Below are 24,089 nucleotides of genomic sequence, written 5' to 3' on the forward strand. Positions count from 1 at the left end.
TATATACATATATATAAATATATATACATATATATATACATACATAAATATATATATATACATATATATAAATATATATATACATATATATATACATACATAAATATATATATATACATATATATAAATATATATATACATATATATATACATACATAAATATATATATATAGATATATATAAATATATATATATACATATATATACATACATAAATATATATATATACATATATATAAATATATATATACATATAAATATACATACATAAATATATATATATACATATATATAAATATATATATATACATATATATATACATACATAAATATATATATATATACATATATATAAATATATATATATATACATATATATAAATATATACATATATATAAATATATATATATATACATATATATAAATATATATATATACATATATATAAATATATATATATATACATATATATAAATATATATATACATATATATAAATATATATATACATATATATAAATATATATATACATATATATATACATACATAAATATATATATATACATATATATAAATATATATATACATATATATATACATACATAAATATATATATATATACATATATATATACATACATATAAATATATATATATACATATATATATACATACATATAAATATATATATACATATATATATACATACATATAAATATATATATATACATATATATATACATACATATAAATATATATATATACATATATATATATACATATAAATATATATATATACATATATATATACATACATATAAATATATATATATATACATATATATACATATATATAAATATATATGATGATTTTGCAACGTCTTGTCAGACGAGTGCAACTCCCTCAGACATGAGCCCAAAAATGATTTCCATCGCCACAGGACCATTTTTATAGACAAATCCCTGAGGGAATATCTATACACAGATGATGTTACAGAGTCTTAGCTTTTATGACAGCTAAGTCTCTCTCTCGGTTCAAAATGTTGAGATCCAGCAACAAGCAAGAGCAAGATAGCCAGCAACAAGTTAAACTGCATACCAGCTTAATGCGAATACTGGTCTCCCGCTTTATGGTTATGAAGGTGGGTGCACGATGAGTAGGGTAAAAATATACTAACCGTATTCAACAACTTACAATGAATAACTGAATAAATAAAATATAAAAAATGAAAATCAAAATTAAAAATAAATATCTATTCTGTACCCACCTTTATAACCAATATAAAATAATAAAAAAAAAATAGAACTATAAATACACTGTTAGAAATTTGAAAATTGCTTCATGCCTCCCTCATGCCTTCTGTCTTTGTTTTAGATCAATCAAATTAGTTGATTGTATATGCTGTGAGGCGATTCGCCTTAACGTTTTTCTTTTTTTTTTTTGCGTGCGTTCTTTCCCAGTTCCACTCAAACAGCCATGAGAAAAGGATGGAACCCAGTTCCACTTAGCCAGCTGTACAAGATAACTCTAGGGAACTCACCCACCGCATATGAGGCATTTTTGAGACTTCAATTTTAAGTCTAAATGATTAGGCTCAGTTATATTATGTGTCTCCCAGAAATTTTAAGGTCTGAATTGTTGACCTGTCAAGGACATTTCCTTTGGATGAAAGTTAAATATGAACTCGTGTAAGGTCGTCGAGATGAAAACTGAATCCTTTCATCAGGAGGAAACATACAAACATGGCTGTATTCACAGATCTTCAAAGACAGATAAACCTGCATCCAGCTCCTGTTGAAGATAAAAGACTATTACCTTTCGAGGTTGTAAACAGGTCTTTTGCAGAGCCAAAACGGGCATTCCTTTTTTACAACCGAGGAACTAATAAAATTTGTATTTCATTTTAAGGTAGACCTTTGTTGTATTTTGTCTTATTTTTGCCACTGTCTTGGAGTTAAAACACGTGAGAACAATTTTTTTAACAACAGGTTTGCCTCAATAAAGAAAAGAATGTCAACAATAATAACCACTCCTTATGGATTATGTCCTGACCACTTGCCTCACTTGCTCCTTGGTGACACTCGGGTCGACTTTCTTCACCAAGTACCACGTCCTCTCTACCACCCTATGGTGCAGATTGTGCAGCTCTCGCATGCCAACATCATCTAGATCCGATGCAGCAACAACATCTTTCTTTGGCATAAGCCAGCTCTTTTTCACTCTCGTGAGAGCATCTGCCCAGTTCTTCTCAGAAGCCACCATGTCTACGCGAAGCTTCAAACAAAACTCAGCTAGCATCCCAAGCCCGCGCGTCACTAACATCTCTGCTGCCCCTTTCGTTCTTATCCTTTTTTCACTTGAAATGAGGGACTTTAGCCAAGCACACACAGTGGCAGAGTCTGTTTTGATGCAGATGTCACACAGTCCCCATCTCAAGGCTAGATTGACCCTTTTGATTATCGCATCTGATTCCGCTACATTGATGTGGTTGACATCATTCTTCTTCCTTAACCAGGCTGCATCTTCTGCAACCACTCCTCCAACTTCCAAGACTACCCCTGTTGAAATGCTGATTGCATCACACCACACCACTCCATCCAATGTTCGCGGTACGTTCCAGGTTCCCCGGACTGGGTCTTGCCATTCTGCTTCTGTCAGGAGCTCTTCCATCATGGCGACCGTTCTTCCTCCCACTTTATCATCCCATTCTCTTCCTTCGGCATGCCTCTTTATGTAGCTGCATGCTGGTCTAAGCCAGCCAGCAATGGGGTAATGTCCGATCAACTTCCCGCATATGGAAAAAAAGTTCCCGTCTGTTGAGCTCTTGCTTCAGTTGCGGGATCTCGTTCTCCCTTCGAAACTCTAGGCTGCCCGATGCACCTCGTTTCAGCCTTAGCCCCAAAGCAGCCCCTCCGTCTAATTTTTCCGGCGCTTTGGCGACCAACCCAAACCTCTTCAAATGAGCCACCACCTCCTTGGCAGTTACCAGAGTCTCATTCACAAGAATGTCGTCTATGTATGAACTCACTGCCCCATCTCCTTTTCTCATTGTTTCCAGAATCTTCCTGAGGATGGTTGACATGATCTTGGGTGCCGAATTCAACCCGAACCCCACTCGCGTAAGGCAGTAAGTTTTGCCTTTGCACTTGACTAACTGGTATTTCCAGAGCTTCTTGGCGATGCGGAGTTGCAAATAGGCAGATTTTAGATCTACCAACGTAGACGCCCCATTCATCTGCCTCCATTCTCTAATGGTCTCACAGAAGACATCTACGGTGTCTCCTCCAGTATGGCACTCAACATGTTGGTTCAGCTCTCAGAAATCCAGGACCGGTCTTACTTTCCCTTTAGTTGGTTGCAGAACGGCCATCAACAGCAAAATGCCCGACTCAACGTCATCCGTCCAAGACAGCAGTATACCCTCCCCAATCCATCGGTCCACTTCTTGTTCAAACTCCTTTCTCGCCCCTCCTTTGAGTGAATTAGTGTAGCACGCCACCCTGTTTGTCAGCGATGATGCTTGATGTTTCCATGCCCACTCCACAGTCCACTGCTCTCCGTCGAATTCAGCTCGGAAGTCCTGATCTTTGATTGACATTTTTCTTTCCTCACCGGCCTTGTTGGTCCCTCCGGGAGCTTGCTATGTCACTGCTCACTCAGCTAGTCTGAACCTCACGTTGTTGCATATGATGGTAACGTCTCCAAGTCGGCATATCACATCCATTCCAATGATGGCTTGGACGCCAAGCACCAGATGATCGGTGACAATTGCATGGACCCTCATCCGGTGTTTAGCAATATCAATAGTGACGGTCTTCCTCCCTTGACACTTCATTCATGACCCATCAAATGCCACTACTTCACCCTTCCCTTTCCATCTTCTGACCAGGGTCGTGTGTACAGCCAGTGTCGATCAGGGCCATAACTCCCCGTCCTTCCACCACGATCTTCTGCTTGGGCATCTGCTGCGAATGTGCCATTATTACCGAATCGGGGTGGCCGCTGGCGCTTCGGCTTCCCCTTGCCAGTTTTCCCGAACTCATGCATTTACCGCTAAATGACCTCTCCGATTGCATTTATAACACACTGTCCGTTGCAAAAACTTCCTGCAGTCTCTTCTCATGTGTGGTCCCCCACATTCGAAGCATGCCACCCTCGGGTTCGGCAGACTCCTGCCCACATCCTGCTGTACCATTGCTGTTGTCCCTCCAGACTCCGTGGGCTGGGTGCTCACCAAGATCTTTGCAGTTTTGAGCAGCTTACTCACATCCAGCGTCTCCACTACCGGGACCTGCAGCAAACATTTCGATATCTCTTCCGGGAACCTGGTAATGATTGTCATTTTGACTACGTGACTCGCGGCGTGTCTCCTGCTGCCCGACAACTCAACCAATCTCCTTATCTCATTCGCGTAGACATCAACAGATTCACCAGTCCACCTCTTCTCCTTCAACTTATTAAAGGCCTCGAAAGACCCCTCTGCAAAAGCTTCGATCAATCGACCTTTGATAGCGTCCGCGTCACCCTGATCTCACTCGCTGAGCTCCAAATAGAGGGCCAGCGCGCCCCCTTCTAGAAACAGTGGTATTACTGCGGCCAGATTGTCCAACTTTTGAATCCTTGCCACAAGGACCACTTTTTTAAGCTACGCCACCACATCACCGTCGCCATTAAAAGGCTTAATCATGTTGCTTAAGATAGCGTTGGCCATCACCAAAATAGCTTGAAAATACTATCTTTAAAAAAAAGGGGGGGCACGGGCCTTAAACTGCAATGCGCCTCCCGAGGGGGGGGGATTCACCTCAAACATACAAAAGGGAATAAATCTGAGAAAGTAGAATCTCCACTCCCGTTGCACCTACTCTCCTGCCAGATCTGGAATCTCCCAGCACCGAAAAATGAAGCTTGTTTTGTAGTTTCCAACTTCATGCGCACATAAGATTTTGCGAGAACGCACGTAATAAAATGCTGGCCGCCATCTTTGTTTTTCCTTTTCTTGGCCTGAACTTGCTTGCACACCCATGGTAAGACTTCTATTTTTCTTAGCTTCTGACCACAAGTTCATTACTAGAATAAAAACACTCAGCCAAGAATGTGAATTTGGTGAACTCTGTGAAAGTTTAATAAGAAATGTAATAATAATAGATACTAATAACTCATGTTTACAAGAAAAACTATTGGCCGAATCTGATTTAACTTTGGAAAGAGCTATAAAAGCAGGTCAAACGGCTGAACTAACTAGACAAAGACTGGGGGTATTACAGAAAGAATTAAAATCGGTGAACTTTACAAAAAGAAAGTCCGTAAAAAAAGGAAAATACTAATCAACCACAATAACGGTCCAGAAGTGATTTACCACACTCTTCAAATAATAACTACAGTAACGACAAAATAAAAAACTGTAGATTCTGTTCATTCTCACATTTTCTTGGAAACTGCCCTGCATATGATGGAATCTACAATAAATGCTAGAGACAAAATTATTTTGCGAGTAGATGTCCTGCTAAAAGAGTAGTACAGAAAGTGTACCAGGAACACAGTGAAGCATCTTCTACCGACGATGATGATTATGAAAATTATGTGGATAACATCTCTGCCAAATTCTCATTTAAGGAAAAAAAGTAACAAAAATCCACAAAGTTAATGCCTTAGCTGAAGATGGAGACATTAATTAACAATTTTGCCTAAGCTGAAGATTGGAACATTAATTTACGAACATACAATTTAAAATAGACTCCGGCAGTCAAGTTAACATTCTTCCGATAAAAGATTACTACAGATTATCGGTTCGTCCAAAATTGCATTCAACCAACACTTTCTTCCTATAACGACAGAGCAATACCAGTTCAAGGTAAGTGTGTTGTTCAAGTAATAAGAAATAATGTCAAGTATCATGTCATGTCTGTCATAGCAGATATAGATGCATCTCCAATACTAGAACTAAACACCTGTACTAGTCTCAACCTAATAAAAAAGTTATGCAAAATTAACACAAATAACAATGATTTTCTCTCTGAATGCTTTGGAGAACTTGGGACTCTCCCTGGTATTCATCACATCACAATGGACCCAGAAATTAATCCTGTCATAAACCCTCCATGGAATATTCCAGTTGTACTAAGGAAAAAATTAAAAAAGGAACTTATAAAAATGACAGAGTTAGGTGTCATTAAACCTGTATCAGAACCAACAGAATGGATATCATCACTGGTGGTTCCCTTTGTGTATGCCTTGGCCCACAGAATCTTAACCAGGCTATAAAAAGAGAGCATTATAGGTTACCAACAGCATCAGACATAATACAGGAAATGGCAGGTGCAAAGTTTTTCACTAAGCTTGATGCATCTAATGCATTCTGGCAGATTAAAGTTGATGAGGAAAGTTCCAAACTTCTCACTTTCAACTCACCTTGTGGACGCTACAGATCCACACGTCTACCATATGGCATACACAGTGCCAGTGAAATATGTCATGCAAAAATAGCAGCTATCATAGAACATGTTGAAGGATGCAGAAACTCACAGGATGATATCATCATTTGAGCAGACACTCCAGAACTCTTACAAAAGAGAACTGCTGAGGTTCTACTACTATAAGAAAATCCGGCATGAAACTAAATCAATCAAAGTGTCAGTTCAACATAACTGAGTTGACATTCCTAGGACACAAAATATCCAGTAGAGGGGTTGAACCTGATGACAAAAAAAATGCAAAGTGATCATGAACATGCCAGATACAGCAAACAAAACAGAACTCCAGTGTTTTATAGGCATGATAAATTACTTAGGAAAATTCATTCCTAACTTATCAAATGAAACTGCACCTCTTCGCCTCTTGTTGGAAAAATATAATATGTGGTCTTTTGATAAACCACAGAAAGAAGCTGTTCGACGACTAAAAGAATTAGTTACACAGAGTCCAACATTAAAATACTTTCACCCAGCACTTCCCATCAGAATCTCTTGAGATGCATCAACCCTATGACTTGGGGCTATGTTAGAACGAAAACACAACAATAACTGGGCTCCAGTGGCATATGCTAGCCGTTTTCTTACATCAGCTGAGGGCAACTATTGCCCGCTTGAACTGGAAATGTTGTCTATAGTATATGCATGTGAACATTTCCATGAATTCTTATATGGGCAACGCTTTCTAATAAACAATGATCACAAGCCTCTCAAAACTATTGTCACAAAACCAATCGCTAAAACCCCACTCAGAGTACAACGTTTCCTACTACGCTTACAGAAATACAATTTTGAACACACTCAGCCATGCAGCACAAAAGTACAACAATCCAGAAATCTCTGACAAAGGAATATTTTTGTCCACTTCCTAATTTCTTCAATACCCATTAGTGACAAACGTCGACAACAGCTCATAACTCAGACAGCTAATGATGAAACATTATAACAATTGCAACAGCAAATCAAGTCAGGATGGCCACAGCATCGAAATAATCTAAATGCCTGTCTTCAACCATATTTTAATTACAGAGATGACATGACATACAAGGAAGGACTACTATTAAAGGGTCAACAAATTGTTGTTCCAACCAATATACGAGCAGAAATGCGCAGGATTTTACATCAAGCACATCTTGGTATTGAGAAAACCAAATCCAATGCTAGGCAGTCTCTTTTTTGGCCAAACATGAACAAAGAAATAGAGGACATGATAAAAAATTGCGATTCATGTCAACGCTATAGCAATCAACAAAGTTCAGAGCCAGAAATATGGCATGACATTCCTGACCAACCATGGCATAAGGTTGGTACAGACCTCTTTAGGCTGCGGGGGAAAGATTACCTCATGGTAGTGGATTACCACTCAAAACTTTTTGTATTCAGCCATCTCACTGATACAACTGCATCAACAGTAATAATCTGTACAAAACATATCTTCTTGAGCCATGGTATACTCAAACAGGTAATATCCGATAATGGCCCCCAATTTAAGTCTCAACAATACAAGTAATTTGCTACAAAATGGGATTTTTTTCCATGCGTGTCCAGAATACCCACAATCTAATGGTCTAGTCGAGAGAATCATACAAACAGTGAAGAAAACATTGCACAAATGTTCCCAGATTGGAGACGATCCATATTTTGCTCTACTAACCTTACGTACAACACCTGGCAAAAATAATTCTCCTTCATCAGCAGCTAAACTGATGAACTGCCAACTGAGAACACTTCTTCCAAGCATAAGAAATAATGGTTATGATCTTTGCAGATCATTCCCAACTAAGATACAGAAGGTAAAACAGCATATCAGCAATAAGCATGTGCTGCTTTCACTAAAGATAGGAGATCACATCAGAGTACGTGATGGGAAAACTTGGTCCAGGATAGGCAAAGTGATTGAACATTGCTCTCAACCAAGGTCATACTTGGTACTGATGGATAATAGCAGAACTATACGCCGAAACCGCCAAGATCTACTGCTAGTACCTCGTTCAAAGGTACCAACAACACAACCTTACCCTGACACAATATTTGGTTTACCCAAGCAAGTTCATCAACCAAGAGCAGGCGCACCAAACCCAGCAACTCCAGAGTTAGGAGTTCGATCAAGGTCATGATGACCAATGCATCAACCCAGATGGATGCAACATTATATATGTGAAACAAAAATGTAGTAGGCAAAACAAAAAAAAATACAACTAAAAACAGTTGCGAGAGCAGACGTGATTTAAACGATAATCACATTGGGTAAACGCTAATAAAAGCCCATGGATGCCATCTTGGAACTCTCTCTTTCGCTCAACCCAAAACAGACGTATCCGAGGTAAGCTCTATTTCTCACTTTGGTTACTGCTAATTCTGCTACACTCCCCCCTGATCTCATGATCACAAACGGGGCATGGGGCAGTCTTCTTTGCCGGGTGCTTCTTCAAAGAACTGGAGACAGCACTTCCTCCCTGTCATCTTCCTCATTACCACCGTTATTGCCGCCAGCTTGTTCCATAGGCGATGTTTTACAATCAGGGCAGGGACAGGGGGGGGCAGTATCCGTCTTTGTCGGGTACTCCTTCGTAAAGGCAAGATGGGTGGTCCCTCTTCCGCTTCTTCCGTATGTGCATTGTATGGCTCTTCATCGTCCTGCATTATACTCTCTACTCGTTCAGAAGATATTGTACTGTCTTCCTCTTCCTCTGATGTAACAACATAATGGCGAGGGTGCAGATCTTTCACGTGGCGAGGCACACCGTCCACCAAAATCGATTGAGGACTGATTACCTTGGTCACCTTACCCTTGCCGAACCTTGTGGTACATCGATTTTGCGGTCTTTTGACCAACATGCGATCGATGTACCATGAGGTTCGGCAAGGGTGAGGTGACCAAGGTAATCAGCCCTCAATCGATTTTTGTGGACGGTGTGCCTCGCCACGTGAAAGATCTGCGCTCTCGCCATTATGTTGTTACATCAGAGGAAGAGGAAGACATTGTACTGTCTTCCTCTTCCTCTGATGTAACAACATAATGGCATAACAATGCTGGGAGCTTCTGGAATTACATTTCCTCGCTTCCACTGTAGTTCACTGTGTTCCATCCAGACCGCCAATCCCAGCACCTGTGAACCGTCCTTCAACCGCTCCGGGTTCTTGCACTCCAACCCAAACTGCGCTAGGTATTTTCTTGCATGGGTCGCGGGCACCACGTCCTCATTGACAAAAATGTCATCGGTGTAAGCAGATGCTGCACGGTTTACAACTTCTTCCTGAGACAGTACTTCGCTGACAATTGCTCTCATGATCAGGGGAGCCACATTCAAACCAAACCCTAGATGGGTCAGGCAATATTTTTTCCCATCGATTTCCACAGTCTGGTATGGCCACAGTGTCTCATGGACCCGGACTTGTAGGTATACTCTCCTGAGGTCCAGTAGAGACACGTTAGCACCTTTTTGTCTCCATTTGCGCAGTTTAGCCGCACAACCATCTGTGTTGGCCGTAAACAACGCATCTACGTAATGATTTAGCTCCCAGTAGTCCATTACCGGGCGCACTTTGGCTTTGTTCTGCTGCATCACAGCCATCAGGGGAATTAGGCCTTTGGGAGGTCCCAATTTATCCTCTGGGTACGGCACGAGCCAATCATTATCTATCCAGGTGCGAAGCTCCTGCGTGTATTCTTCACGGATTTCCGCCGGCACTGGGTATTCTGACACTTGATTGTGTAGTCTTTCAGGGAGGTGGTCCTCAGACCACTTCCACGATGCGGTCCACATTCAGTTTTGATAATCAAAGGTGGCAGTGAAATCTGGTTCATTATGGCTGCACATTTAATATTTTTCCTGTCGCCCAGCCGCACTGATCCTGTAGGGTTGACAACGACACCGCCCAGAGCTTTTATGGCGTCGATCCCTAGAAGTAAGTCAGACCCTAGCAGTTTGCCACGCACCACCAACACATCGATTCTGGCAAACACACCTTCGTCAGTGGATACAGAGACCGCTCCAACACCGCAGCATGCATGGGACATTCCACCAATCGTTTTGACATCTACGTTCGTTTTTCTCCAAGACCGACACTGGTCTGCATGTAAAATAGTCCTAGAGCATCCTGTATCAATAAGCGCCAAACATTGCGTCCCGTCAACATGGATGCTTATCACCGGGAGTGTCGTGCTCACATCTTGGTGGGGAAGGAGACTGGCGCTTATGCATCCTCCCCATGCTCGTTTCCCAAGCAATTCTGAGCCCAGTGTCCACTCTCACCGCAACGGTAACACCGTGTTCCACGTTTTCGACAGTCCTTTGCAAAGTGGCCTTTCGTATTGCACTTGAAACAGGTCACACAAACAGGAATATTCTGGGCCCTGTGGTTGTTGGGTGAGCGTGTGGCCGCAACCACGTCCTGATTGTGTTCCCCAGTCGTCGTCAAAATTCTTGCTCTTGACATTAGTTCCCCTATGGTCAGGACTTTGATGTTCGGCACCTGTTGAAGAGCAATTGAGATAGCGTCAGGGAACCCAGTGATGAAAGTCAATTTTGTGAGTCTCTCTAAGCCATCTCCTGTGAATCCGGCCAATCCAACCAACTGCCTGATTTTGTTGGCGTAAACATCCACACTTTCACCAACCCATCTAACCATAGTTATTTTTCTGTATGCTGCAAACGTGTCATCGGTAAATGCCTCCTTTAATCGGGCCTCAATCTGGTCTATTTCCCTTTGATCGTTCTCCTCCATTTCCATGTAGAGGGCCAGTGCATCACCTTCCAGATATAAAGGTAGCAGACTCGCTATATCATCCACCTGCTGAAGTTGTGCGACAAGTCTCACTTTTTTCAGCCCCGCTACAACGTCTCCCTCGCCAGAGAACGGCTTGATAATATCGCTGCTTATCCGCACCTTCGCCATAGTCAGGCCGAAATAGCTTGAAACAAAAATGTAGTAGGCAAAACAAAAAAAAAATACAACTAAATACAGACGGAACAAAACTCGCTTCTCGCAGACACGTGGGTTGTAACAAGCACAATCTACTCGCCAGAATCACCTACACATAATCTGCAGAACGCCCCCTTTCCTTTCCAGGGTCCTGCCTTTATAGTGGCCGGGAACGACATATTTGCATAATCGCGCGAGAGCAGACGTGATTCAACGATAATCACATTGGGTAAACGCTAATAAAAGCCCATGGACGCCATCTTGGAACTCTCTCTTTCGCTCAACCCAAAACAGACGTATCCGAGGTAAGCTCTATTTCTCATTTTGGTTACTGCTAATTCTGCTACAATATGTTAAGTGAACTTGCATTTCAATAGCAAAGGACCTTGGAAGGGGGCATATTATATATGTATATATATACATATATATATGAAAGACATTTACTGCAAATTGACAGTTGAGGACACTTCCGGTAGCTGGGGCTTCCGGTAAGATGGCATTCTGGAAATAAAAGGTGTTTTAAATTACTTGGAGTCAATCTCTTTCCTCATATCTCTCCCACAGGACATCCTGATCTCTACTCACTCATAATGATATTAAATAAGTATCTGCATGATAAGACAAACTTATTTTATTGTCACACTCACAAATAGATAAACTTTGCTCATATAAATCACATACATAATGATGTATGTATAGAACAGAGCTGGTGTATGTTTATAATCAACGGTTTCTTGTTTGTAAATACTAGTTAAATAGATTATAATCAAAATATTGTTTAAACAACTGAAGAAATTTCTTTTTATTCTGTTTAAGGAGAAATTGTTCTAGACTCAGGCATTTTTAATTTTGTCTTTGTAAATAAATATACTTACATGCGAAAGCAGATATTTGTCTTGATAACCATTTCTGCCTTGGTATTAATACATGTGTAAATGCATACAGCCATCTATTCATTAAAATATAAGCCGAGATGTTTATCGAAAAAATAAGCCAAAGTCGTGCAGAATGACTGAATAATATTCCTTTCACTTGTGAAAGAGAGTGATCATTATTTAAATTAAAAGCTATTGTATTATGTTGACAATGTTAAGAAAGGGCAAGATGAAAGATCTTAGATAATCAGAAAAAGGACCTGGCGGCGGTTGTAGTAGATAGTAAGTATTGAGTAAAAATGCCTCATTCTTTTTGAAATTTTTTTGCAAGTCAGATCATCCAGAAAAAATATAAAAATATATAAAAGAAGAAATAAATGCAAAATTTCAGGAAACATACACGAAGACTTAGCCCAGTTGGACAGTGGAACAGATTAACATATGAAGGTTTTGGTTATTAAGCTATTATGTCTGGAGGCAGAGGGAAAAATCGACCTCATTAGAGAGATTATATATTAGTCAAAGAGCAAATAAAATTAGTTCATTTTTTTTATTAAAAATTAACAAATTTTTAATAAAAAAAACAAAACTAAGAAGCAGTTAAGGCTCATTCATTTGAACCAAACTTACCGATTATGTTGAAACTGTCCCTGTAAGTAAGATCCATTCGCCCATTTGTATATTCCCATGCCATGGAACTGGTTGTCTAAGAATTGACCTTCATAGCAATCCCCTGAAGGGTGGCGTAAAATGCCTTGGCCGTTCATTGCATCATTTAACCATTGCCCTTCATAAATTGTCCCATTTTGCACAACTTGTCTCCCAAATCCTGAGCGTTCGATACCACCATTTTTTGTACAGAGAATCTGTCCTTCTAAAAAAAAAAAAATGAAAATGAATTCAGACATTTACAGCATTATATAAGTATGAACATAACTAAAAAGTCTTTTGATATAAAAGTAGTTTTATTTACTTATTTATATGTATGAAATACTTTCTTGAAATATGTAAAATGCTTTAAAATCTGGATAGCATTACAAATGAATAACGATGATAATTTACAAGAGAAAAGGAAATGAAGATAAAAGAAATAAAAAGAAATTGTAGCTGAGACAAGACATCTCAGCAATCACTGCCATCCGTAGTTGTTGTCGTCTCACCACGTTTTTGGCCAAGTAAACCTCTGGCACACTTTGGGTAGGATTGAAACCGCTATCTTCAGACAATGCCCATCTGGAACCATAGTGATTCAACGTCTCTATCAACTGCGCCACTCCTATCCGTCGCAGTTACCACCTGACGAAGGCCAGAAGAATAGTTGGCCGAAACGTTGTGATAAACAACAACCAATAAAGATGAAAACAACAACTAATAAAGATGAGAATAATTGTCCGAAATAAAAATAAATTAGCTTCATGGAGCATGCCAATGACCCTCATCACAGCCTCTTTCATCTTCTCAATTGTCTCATAATGAAAGCCTCTAAGGTTTTCTTCAAGCTTAAGAAATAACCAAAAGTCACAGGGAGCAAGGTCTGGATTATAGGGAGGGTGAGGAACTGTTTTGATGCCCATCTTGGTCAAATAATCTGTGACAAGGATGGAGTTGTGGACTGGTGCATTGTCCTGGTGAAATGCTACTGACCTGATTTGAAGAATGCTAGCCTTTTCTTATGGCATCTCTTCCTATTCCTAGTTGACTGTCTGTCCAGTGGAAACCCAATGTAGATCATGCCCATACTCTCACAAAAGGAATCATCATAAGTTTCTGGTGGATTTGCTCTGTCTGGCTTTCTTGGATCTGAAAGAGCCAGCATGCTTCTACTGGAAACTGTCTCTTGGTCTCTGAGTCATAGCAATAGATCCAGCTTTCATCGCAGGTTACAAGAGCATCATGAACTATGTGATCTGACTTGATCAGCTCGCCCATCTCCCTTTTGTCATGATAATGTCTTTCTTTTTGATCTTCTCTGAGTGCCTTTGGGATAAACTTTGCACAAATTTTCCATATCTTTTGTTCCTTGCGAATAATTGTGTGTACAATTCCTACACTGACATCAAACTGTGCACTTATTGTCTCTATAGACACACGACGGTCCTTATTCATGAAATTCTTTATTCGGCGAATGAACTCAGTGTTCTGATTTCTTTACTCTTCCAGCACCTCTCATCATCCATCACAGACTTCCTGCCTTCCTTGAATCTCTTATGCCACTCCAAAACTGATGCTCGATGAGTCTTGAAAAAACATTGTATAATTCTTCACTTATTTTTGCACCTGTGTATACCACAGGAATAGCACAGCTCAATCAAAACTTAGAAAGGGAGCATGTAGTAGCCGTCCAAATGGCTGTAATTAAAGAAATGCTATCAATTTCATCATTATATTATTTGAAATTATTTTTTTTAGTGAAGTATTTTTTGATGGAATACTGTAATCCGAACAAAGTTTTGCCTATCAAATCTAATATTAAATGTTCCAGAATATGATTGAATATCAAAAGCAATCATTTCTCCTGAGATAATTGATCTGTTGTGATCATGCAAGATGGTCCAAAAGCAGTCTGAATCATTCCATACATTTTTGTGGCATTTTTTCCAAGTTTAAAACAATTTTATTGCATATCATTTTTCTAAAGTGTCCTCACATCCAGATGCATTTTTGAAATTCACCAGCTGTGACAATCAGGCTTTAGTTGAACCTAAAATTATAAAAAATGGGTCAGTCATCTCATAAGATGTATAGACAAACCGAAATAGCTGTACAAAAAGTCTGGAAAATTATTGAATACCATCGTGTGGTCACATCTTGAATGAGTTTATTTTTCAAAATTAAGCTGATCCTGTATTTCAGTTAATTTGCTAATTGCTAATGGAGAGTGATTAAAGTGAGACCATATTTCTGTTAGTTGTAATGATTGTCTTAACAGCCTGTTGGGAAAATAATGAGTCATTTATTGAGAGTTGCAATGTATGTGTGAAGCATGCCAAAATGAAATGAAACTGTTTGCAGAGGACACAAAGTTGTTCACACGTAGTGACATCCCAGGAGCCACAGACAGCCTACAGGCTGACCTAGATAACTTGCAGAACTGGTCACAGGACTGGTTGCTCTGTTTTCATCCCCAGAAATGCAGCATCCTGAAACTAGGGAGCAGGAGATCAGAGGCTAAATACACATTGAAAGACAACTCGCTTGGAGTGATAACACTGGAAAAGCATGATCATGAGAAAGACCTAGGCAACAAACTGAGTTCCAAGGAACATGTAGCTAAATCCATCGCAAAAGCAAATAAAGTTGTCGGGATCATTCGCTGCACTTTTGACTTCCTCTCAAATACAGTCTTTGTGCAACCCTACAAGAGCCTTGTGAGCCCTATCTTGGAGTATGGCCACTCTGTCTGGCAGCCACACTATAAGACCTTATACAGTGATCTGGAAGACGTATAGCACTGAGCAACCAAGCTGCTGGCATCACTGAAGGACAAGCCATATTCTGAAAGATTGAGAACCCTGAGACTGCCCACTCTTGAGCATCGGAGAAATTGTGATGACATGATCGATCTCTACAAGTACATCCATGGGATCTATGATACAAGGAAGCCGTCTTTTTAGATCGCCAAAAACAGCGCAACCAGGGGGAACAGCCTCAAAATCATAAAAAAACACTGCAGGCTAGATGTCCGCAAAGGGACCTTCTCACAGAGGGTTGTCAACACATGGAATGATTCCCAGATGCAGTTTGTGGGGGACTAGGATATATAAATCCTAATCCCGTTACAAAAGAATAATGAAACGTATGGAATTGAAGGAAACAAAGACTCAATTGATGGATAAGATAAACATCGTTTATTTACTGTTGGAAGAATGAATGTTTTAGATATAACGTGTTCATGTCCGCGCGGGTGTAACCATAGTGTTGTAGAAAGAAAAGGAAATGTGTGTTCATCTCAAGTTTGGGTCACTATCGTTTGTTCGCGTGTGGGAAGAGAAGTGAGTAGTAGAAATGAGAATGATAGTCCAGCGTGTAGACAAAGAAAAGGATAGAGGGTTGACGTCAGTTAGCAATCAACTACATGAAGGTGTTCTCAGGGACCAGTAGTAGATAGAGAGAGAAAGAGTGTAAATGTGTACGTAAGGTCTGTTAGCTTTTTGTCCCACATAGTAGCAAGTGGACGTGATGCACGTGGTCGGTCCGTAGACCGACCAGCTCAAAAGCTGGTCCTAAAAAGGTTAGAAACAGCTTGTCTCTTCCTTTTATACTTGTTTCCGGTGGTCTTTTGCGCATGTGTGGATTTCCTTTGAAAGGAAGTGACGTCGTCCTTGTGTGCGTACGTGTGCACGTGTGTGAGTACATGTGTGTACGTTAGCGTGTGTATATACACGTGAATGTGAGTGTATGTACGCGAACGTGAATATATGTACGTGTGTGGACGTGGGCGCATATGTTTGTGTGCGTGTATGTATATGACAAGTAATATAGCTTGAAATGTGAACGTATGTTTTTGTGAGAGACTAGGAAAGGATCGCGCAAGTTGTACAAACTCAAACGGTAAACGCATTCAAAAGCAGACTTGACGCCCATTGGAGATTGCTGCCGAGTTTATATTGTTCATTCTCCTAAATGGAAGTGCAAATTCCTGGGTTTCTGTGCCACGCCTGCCACAAAGTTGTCTAGGAAATTTTTCCCTTGGAACGATGAACAGGTCCAAAACTTGGACCTCAAACATCTATATGTCAAAGTCAAGTCAAGTCAAAGTCATGATAATGATTCTAAACCATATTCCCTAACACGAGCAACCATATTCGCACTTAAATCCCACAAGATTAAGAAAACTTTATTGAAGATTTTATACTTATCAAAAAAATTGCATAATTCTTCACATATTTTTTATTATTATATGTAGCAGAGAATAGCACATATCTGCACTGTGCAAAGTCATTTGAAAACAAATGACCTGTCAAACTTAGAAAGGGGGCATTATTTGTCTGTCCAAATATCTGTAATTAAAGAAATGCTACTAATTTTATCAAGAGACTATTAAATTTTTGTTTTTACTTTTGTAAATATATTCGAAATTATTTTTAAGTAAAGTATTTTTTTTGATGGAATACTGAAATTTAAACAGTTTTGCCTATTAAATCCATTGTCAGATGTTACAGAATATGACCTTTTTGTGGCATGCCATCAATGACTGATTCATCTATTTCTGAAGAATTAAAGAATAGATCTGTGAAATGTTCATGCCACTGTTTCATAATACCTTGAGTACTCCTGATCAGGGCTGACCCATCCTTCGATTAAACTGAGACAACAGAAGCAGAGGACGAACCAAACACTGACTTAAGTAGGCAAAAGTTTCTTCAAGTTGTGTTGAGTGGCTGCATCTTGAATTTCAGCTGAGATACTGGATCATCATTATTTTTTCAGAGCCCTTAGACCGCACTGAAGGGCAGCCTTGTGTGCTTTGAATGAAATCTCAACTTGATATGTGATTGTAAGGGTAAGCTTGTGTAGATGATGTTTTCTTTTAAGCAGTTTACAGATGTTCTCATCATTTTCATCAAACCAATCTCTGTGTTTCTTCCCCTCTTTACTTAGGATATCCAGGCCAGTTTTGTAGACTTGTTCCTTGAAGTTCTCCCAAGTGCCATCAAAATGCATACTGTCAAAAGTGTCAGAGAGCTCTTGGCAGACATCAGGTTGTTTGAGCTTTGCAACAGTGGGATTTCTGTGCCCGACATGATTCTTCTTCTTAATATGCCGCTTAAATTTGCCACGCATTAACATGTGGTCAGTATCACAATTGGCACGACGCAACACATGGACGCTGCAGACATCTTTGAGATTGTCTTTTTTCATGACTACAAGGTCTATCATATGGCCACGTTTGAATCTGGGGTGGATCCAAGTCACTTTATGTTTCTGTTTCTGGCAGAAGTATGTGTTACAGATGACTAAATTGAACTCAGAGCATAGTTGTAGCAAGCTCAGACCATTGCTATTTAGTTTGCCAATACTATAACATCCAATTGCATTCCAAATTAGATGTTGTTTTTCCTACACGTGCAGTAAAATCGCCAAGTCGGATCAACTTTTCCTCCTTTGAAATAGTAACTAGAGTTTCCTGAAGAGCCCCATAGAACTGCATGATGACATCATCGTTTGGTGATTGAGTGAGGTAAAAATAAAGAATAGTGGTATTCGTAATTTCATGATATGGTCAGTTATACCAACTGCACAGTCAAGTTATCTATATATCTATAAAAGTGAAATTGTCTGTGTGTGTACATTTCCCTACTAAACTACTACGTCAATTTTCAGTCTACAAACTCGAGATTTGACATTAAGGGGTATTGAGAGTTGGGGAAATCTTTTTAATCAGTTTTCCGCCAGATATTTGGCTCTCAAGGTGTCAAAGTTCAACGATTTGACTTTTGAAAACTCTACCAAACTCTTTTGCCAATTTTAGGTTTAAACACTTGAAATTTTAGATGTAAATTCCTTGGACATGGATCAAACGTTTTAACTTGATTAATGTTAAGGGGTCAAAATTAGGATCAAAATTTAAAAAACTTGACAACTCAGCCAATTTTTGGTCTATACATTTGAAATTTTACATAAAGTGTATTCAGGCAGAGAACAAGCTTTATAATCGGCTTTTGGTCGAAAATTTGGCTACTAAGGGGCCAAAGTTAAAAGATTTGACATCTGTGGCGTATTTGACGTATGTATGTGGTCAGATGCCTTTCCGGGGATAAGGCAGGTTTCAACAATAATTCACAGGAGAACAGTTTATGTCAGAGACGAGACGTCGAAGTGTAGCGAGTTGTTAGACGAACTCGACTCTTCATATGAAGAGGGTATTTAAGGTAAACAAGGAGGTCACGTGATGTGACGGAGTCCTTTTATTTCCTTCTTTCCTCTTCCTCCGTGTTGTACGGGTATGATCCGAATTTACGCACTTGTTTGAGCTAATTTATAATATATAATTTTCTTCCAAGAACTTCGGACGTCTTCGGATCCGTGACGGACGACGCGTATAAGTAATTTCCTCAGGAGTTACTTCCAGGGGGGTTTCTTCGGTTGGATCTTTATGGTCTATACTGTCATCTTGTGTGTTTTCTGTGTCACTGTGCTTGGAAGAGTCTGATTGTTCATCTATTGATGATTCGGATTCGACATGTATGGGACTATCTATTTCGTATTCACTTTCGGTATTGTTTTGATCAATGGTGTGGTAGTTAGGGTGTTGTTCAACTTTGATAATGTCAGACTTCTTCACTTTATATCTTTTTCCCCGAAATTGTTTATCTGTAAACTTTTGTACAGTACAATACTGATCTTCAACTTCCATCACCATATATTTGTTGCGAGCATTGGTTTTAACTCTATCTTGGTATAGATAGACGATCTCTCCAACTTTAGTATCGGTTTTTATTTCGGTAGTTCTGCCTCGGCCCTTATATTTAGCTGAGGATTCATGTCTTTTTAATCTATTTCGGTGTTTCTCTTCAATCAGGCTTTTGTATTCTATTGGTAGTTTTTCTCCTGTGATTTGGTCTCTCATTGTCCAAATTTCTAGTGAAGAGTAGCCATTTTCTCTGAATCTGCTGTTCATATTGGAAATTATTATGGCCAATTCAGTGTCTGTTATTTTGCCACCATTTGGTTTCAATTTGCATAGTTCTGTATGGAATTCTGATATTGAACGTTCACTAATAGGGTTTTTGTTAATGTTCTTTATTTCTCCAACCTCTATTTTGATATGGAACGATTCCAGTGAACTATCGGTGAGTAGGGCTTGAAATCCCGAAGCGCCATCGACCCTGATTTTTACTTCATCTCCTGACGGGGGACGGAATCTTGATATGGTGGTGATTAGGCCATCCTTAAGAGATTGACTGCTCTCCGATAGTAATAATGTTGCCTGTGTCAAGGAAGAAACATTTTCTCGAACTAATAATATCAGTTGTCCTTCACGTTTGATGACATCACTAGCGTACCAGCTCCCAATTTTGTCAGGTGGTTTTGTTGACGATTGATTTTTGAACTGACTTGGTACCTGCTTTAGTGATACGCAAGTGTGGCAACTATCTACGGTGCGATTGATGGCTTTATCTGTATCCAGTGCATAGAATCCCATATTAAAGATTTGTTTTAACTGGCGTGTTGGAGTTGTAAATGTAGAGCGACCAAAAGTCCATCTAATACCCCTTGGGGAATGACGATTCTTTGTCTAGCAGGCCGTAAGGCTTCTTCCCGCATAACTATGATTAACCCATCTGCAGGGGCTGATGAGAGTTTACAATGTTGTAAATACCTTTTAATTGTGGTTAACCCTTTCTTCTTTTTAGATGGAGTTCTGCCATCGCGTAGTAGCCGATATACTTGTTGTAAGTCTGGACAGTCTTGTTGAGCTTGAATCCACGTATTGCGAGTCATGTATGGGATAGGACAGTGACCAGCTAGTATGTCTTTTACGGTGACTTCTCTAACCACGGATTCCTCTAGGGCACTGATGAATTTACAGATTTGGCATTTTCCTTCGCAATGGATAGGATTTCGGCTGGCGTAATCCGATATATTATTTTTACCTGGTAAATGGGATAATTTGACAGGATATCGAGATATGACACTGAGGAACGTCGTGACTCTGGAGCTTGCGGAGAATGCGCCGTGTTGGAGTTTTTCATATGCTTGTACACAGGGTCGGCTATCCGTGAGTACTTCGGTGATGTTTTCTGATTGAATTATATATGGGCTGAAGTGTTTGATAGCCGACGCTATGCCCAGAGCTTCCAACTCACAAGCTAGCCAACCTGCTTGGTTGGATGTTTTACGAGCGTTGAATAGACCTGCGAGGTGGGGTTTGTTTCCTCTTAATACGAAAAGGGATGCCGCTAAGCCGGCAGAGGTTGTAGCTGCGTCCGTGATTATCTGTAGTTGGTCCTCTCTTCTAGGTAAGGTTAGGATTTTGGCTTGTTTAAGGTGTTCTTTGGCTTTGAGGAATGTGTCTTCCAGATCTGATGTCCATTTAATTCTGTCGTTTGACGAGCCCATTGCGCAGACTTTATCTAGAGGTGCTAAAAAATCTGAATGTTTAGGTATAACTTTACTTAGGAATTTGTAAGATCCTATGAATGATCTCATTTCTTTGATGGTTTCAGGGAGATTGCAGGCAGCCAAGGTATTTAGACGATGACTTGTAGCTTTGAGGGTTCCATTAGTCCATCGCCAACCCAGAATTTCTGTCGATGTTGGACAGCAAACCGTTTTAGATGGGGATAACTTCAAGTTATTTTTATGTAGTGTTTGTAATACTTCTTCCCATACGTTGTTAAGTTCCCGGGGTGTGTTGGCCCCGACATATAGGTCATCAGCCAATTTTACCACCGATCCTTTTATCATTAGATCGCCTAGGACTTTGGACATTAATTGTTCTAAAGCTGATTCAGAGCCTGGAAGACCCATCACCGCTCTGGTATAAACATATACACCACGGAATGGTGTACAGATGCCGACATATTTCATTGATGATTTGGCCAAGGGTATTTGAAAGTATGCTTGACTTAAGTCAGTTTTAATTAAGAATTTAAACTGAGCAATATGTCTTATGATGTCATCTACTTTGGGCATGAGAGCAGGTTGTGGTTTGGTGTACTGGCTCAGTTCAGTGAATGCAGTCACTAACCGAAAGCCTCCTGAAGGTTTGGTAACAAGGAATGAAGGGTTTACATATTCCGCTGTGATGTTTATGTCTTCTGGGCGTACGAAGACACCTTGTTCGTATAGTTCATCAATCTTGGTTTGGAGTCGCTCTAGATTTGTCCGTTTATATAATGGAATACGTCCCTTTCTTTGTGGTGGTAGAGATACGGCAACATTAATCCTGTGTTGGAAATTTCCTGATCTTCCATTGTAGCATCCGATTACCGGTGAAAATACCTGATTATATTTCTTATTTGTCGTGAAGAAGATGGTCTTTTCTTCCTGGCTAAGGATGTTCGAGGGGTCCACAGAAATTTCTGCTGACCTGTCCGTTTGTTTGGAATCATTGGTAAGAATTATTGGAGTCGGTTTCAAAGTATCACTGGATAGTGATAATTGGGTCGTGTGGCGTATCTGACATACTTGCTCATGGCGTTTGATGAGTATGGGTATGGTGGACTTGTTGGTGAGCGTTATTATATCATGATCCGGTTTCACTAGCTCACATTGGATCCATTCATCCTGATTGTTATTGCATCTAGGTTCTACTGAAACTATTTTATCCTGGTATTCAGGTGGTATCGATATGGCAACACTGGAACCAGGTAGTAGGCAGGTCTGTCGTGGGACGCGCAATATAGTTGCTGCTTTAACATTAGCGTGTCTTTTTATATTGAGGTATTTGAAATCACAGCAATCACCGAGGTAAACGTGGTTGGTGTTTGCGCGAAGGTAAACGTCATTCCTGTCCATAAATGGCATGCCACCCAGAATGGCACAGTTCAGGTCCTTAACTACAAGTCTGTCAAAGCGAAAGCAGTGGGCTTGATTTGTGATTGGACACCTTCTCGAAACATTGAAGTGTACTTCCCCTTCTATTTCCATGGGGGAGACACCGTCCGCCATGTTAGCTTTGTGGATGGTGGGCAGGATATTTAGTTTTAGACGTCTCGCCTCGCTTTTCCTAATTAAATTAGTTTCCGCACCGGTGTCCAGTATAATGATCGAGTTTTCTTTGTTTGTTTCTACTTCCATACACGGTGATGATACAATATCTACCTTGTTGATTTTGGGGTTCTGAGGTTGTTTAACTCGGACCATCCTACTGTTGGGTTCATGGTACTTGAAGTCTTCGTCTTCTTCTTCAGATTCCGATAAGATTTCAATATCAGTAATTTTAGATCGAAGAAATCTTCTATCTGATGTTGGTATAAAAGGGCAGTTTTGGAAGTAGTGAGTCTCTGCACCTGGTCTGTTTGCTGCATCGCAGAGGCAACATTTCGGTCTTTTTGTCAGGCGACCTCTCTGGTTTCCAGATCTTCTACTTCTGTTGATGGAAGAGTATGCTATATTCCCTTCTCTGTCCCCTATTTCTTGTAATAGGGATGGTATAGCATCACTGATCTCCGCCCTAATAGAATATAGAGTGGAGTCCCTTAGAGTGATCGCGAATCTTTGTTTAACAATGGATGGTAGTTCTCGATGGATTGCATCAAGCCATATCATCACCGTGATGTTCTGTAATGTAGGGGTTAGGCATTCATCATTTTCTAATTTTGATCCGCAATGTTTAATGGCTGAAGATTTTGTAATCAAGCTGTCTTCCATAAATGAGTAGCATCTTTCCCAGAGAGCCTCTCTTGTTTCATTGGCGCCACATTTAAATTTAAACATGTTCATTATGGTCGTACCGGATTTACGACAATCATAGTATTGACGGAGTCTATCAAAGATTTCGTCAATACTGTGCGCCTCTTCTTTTACGAAGGTACTACTAACAACAGGGGCATGGATGCTTATAAAGCCGAGTAGTACTTTTAGGTTAATGGCTTTTTTTTCCGCCGAGAATCTTTTCATCGGTTATGAAGCCTCTGTGGGGGATGCCACTTGCGACACTGCACCAGGTTTTAAGGTCCTCCAAATAGCGTTGTTTAGTGCTGAAGGCAGACATCCTTTTATTTTAATTTTAATTTAAAAGTTTCCAAATTAATCACCGTGAAATTGAACAAGTTGAAAAAATAGCCGTAGAAAACTTTAATCAAAGATCAGGGGGAAGACTTTTCTTTTTTTTTTTTTTTTTTTTTTTACTCACTCAAAGGTGTGTTGTTA

General features: G+C 39.8%; 1 protein-coding gene across 3 annotated transcripts in view; it reads right to left on the reverse strand.

Annotated features, from left to right (window-relative positions):
- LOC145293824 (uncharacterized) overlaps positions 1-24,089 on the reverse strand; it is a 484,189-nt gene that overhangs the window by 48,251 nt on the left and 411,849 nt on the right. For all 3 annotated transcript variants that reach the window (XM_080140465.1, XM_080140466.1, XM_080140464.1), the window contains one exon: positions 12,900-13,143. In XM_080140465.1, coding sequence (XP_079996591.1) covers positions 12,900-13,143 — 244 coding nt within the window. The remainder of the gene's footprint in view (positions 1-12,899; positions 13,144-24,089) is intronic.

The sequence above is a fragment of the Euprymna scolopes genome, chromosome 15 (genome assembly GCF_053919585.1).
Source record: "Euprymna scolopes isolate OS-2025 chromosome 15, ASM5391958v1, whole genome shotgun sequence".
In the NCBI taxonomy this organism is placed as follows: domain Eukaryota; kingdom Metazoa; phylum Mollusca; class Cephalopoda; order Sepiida; family Sepiolidae; genus Euprymna; species Euprymna scolopes.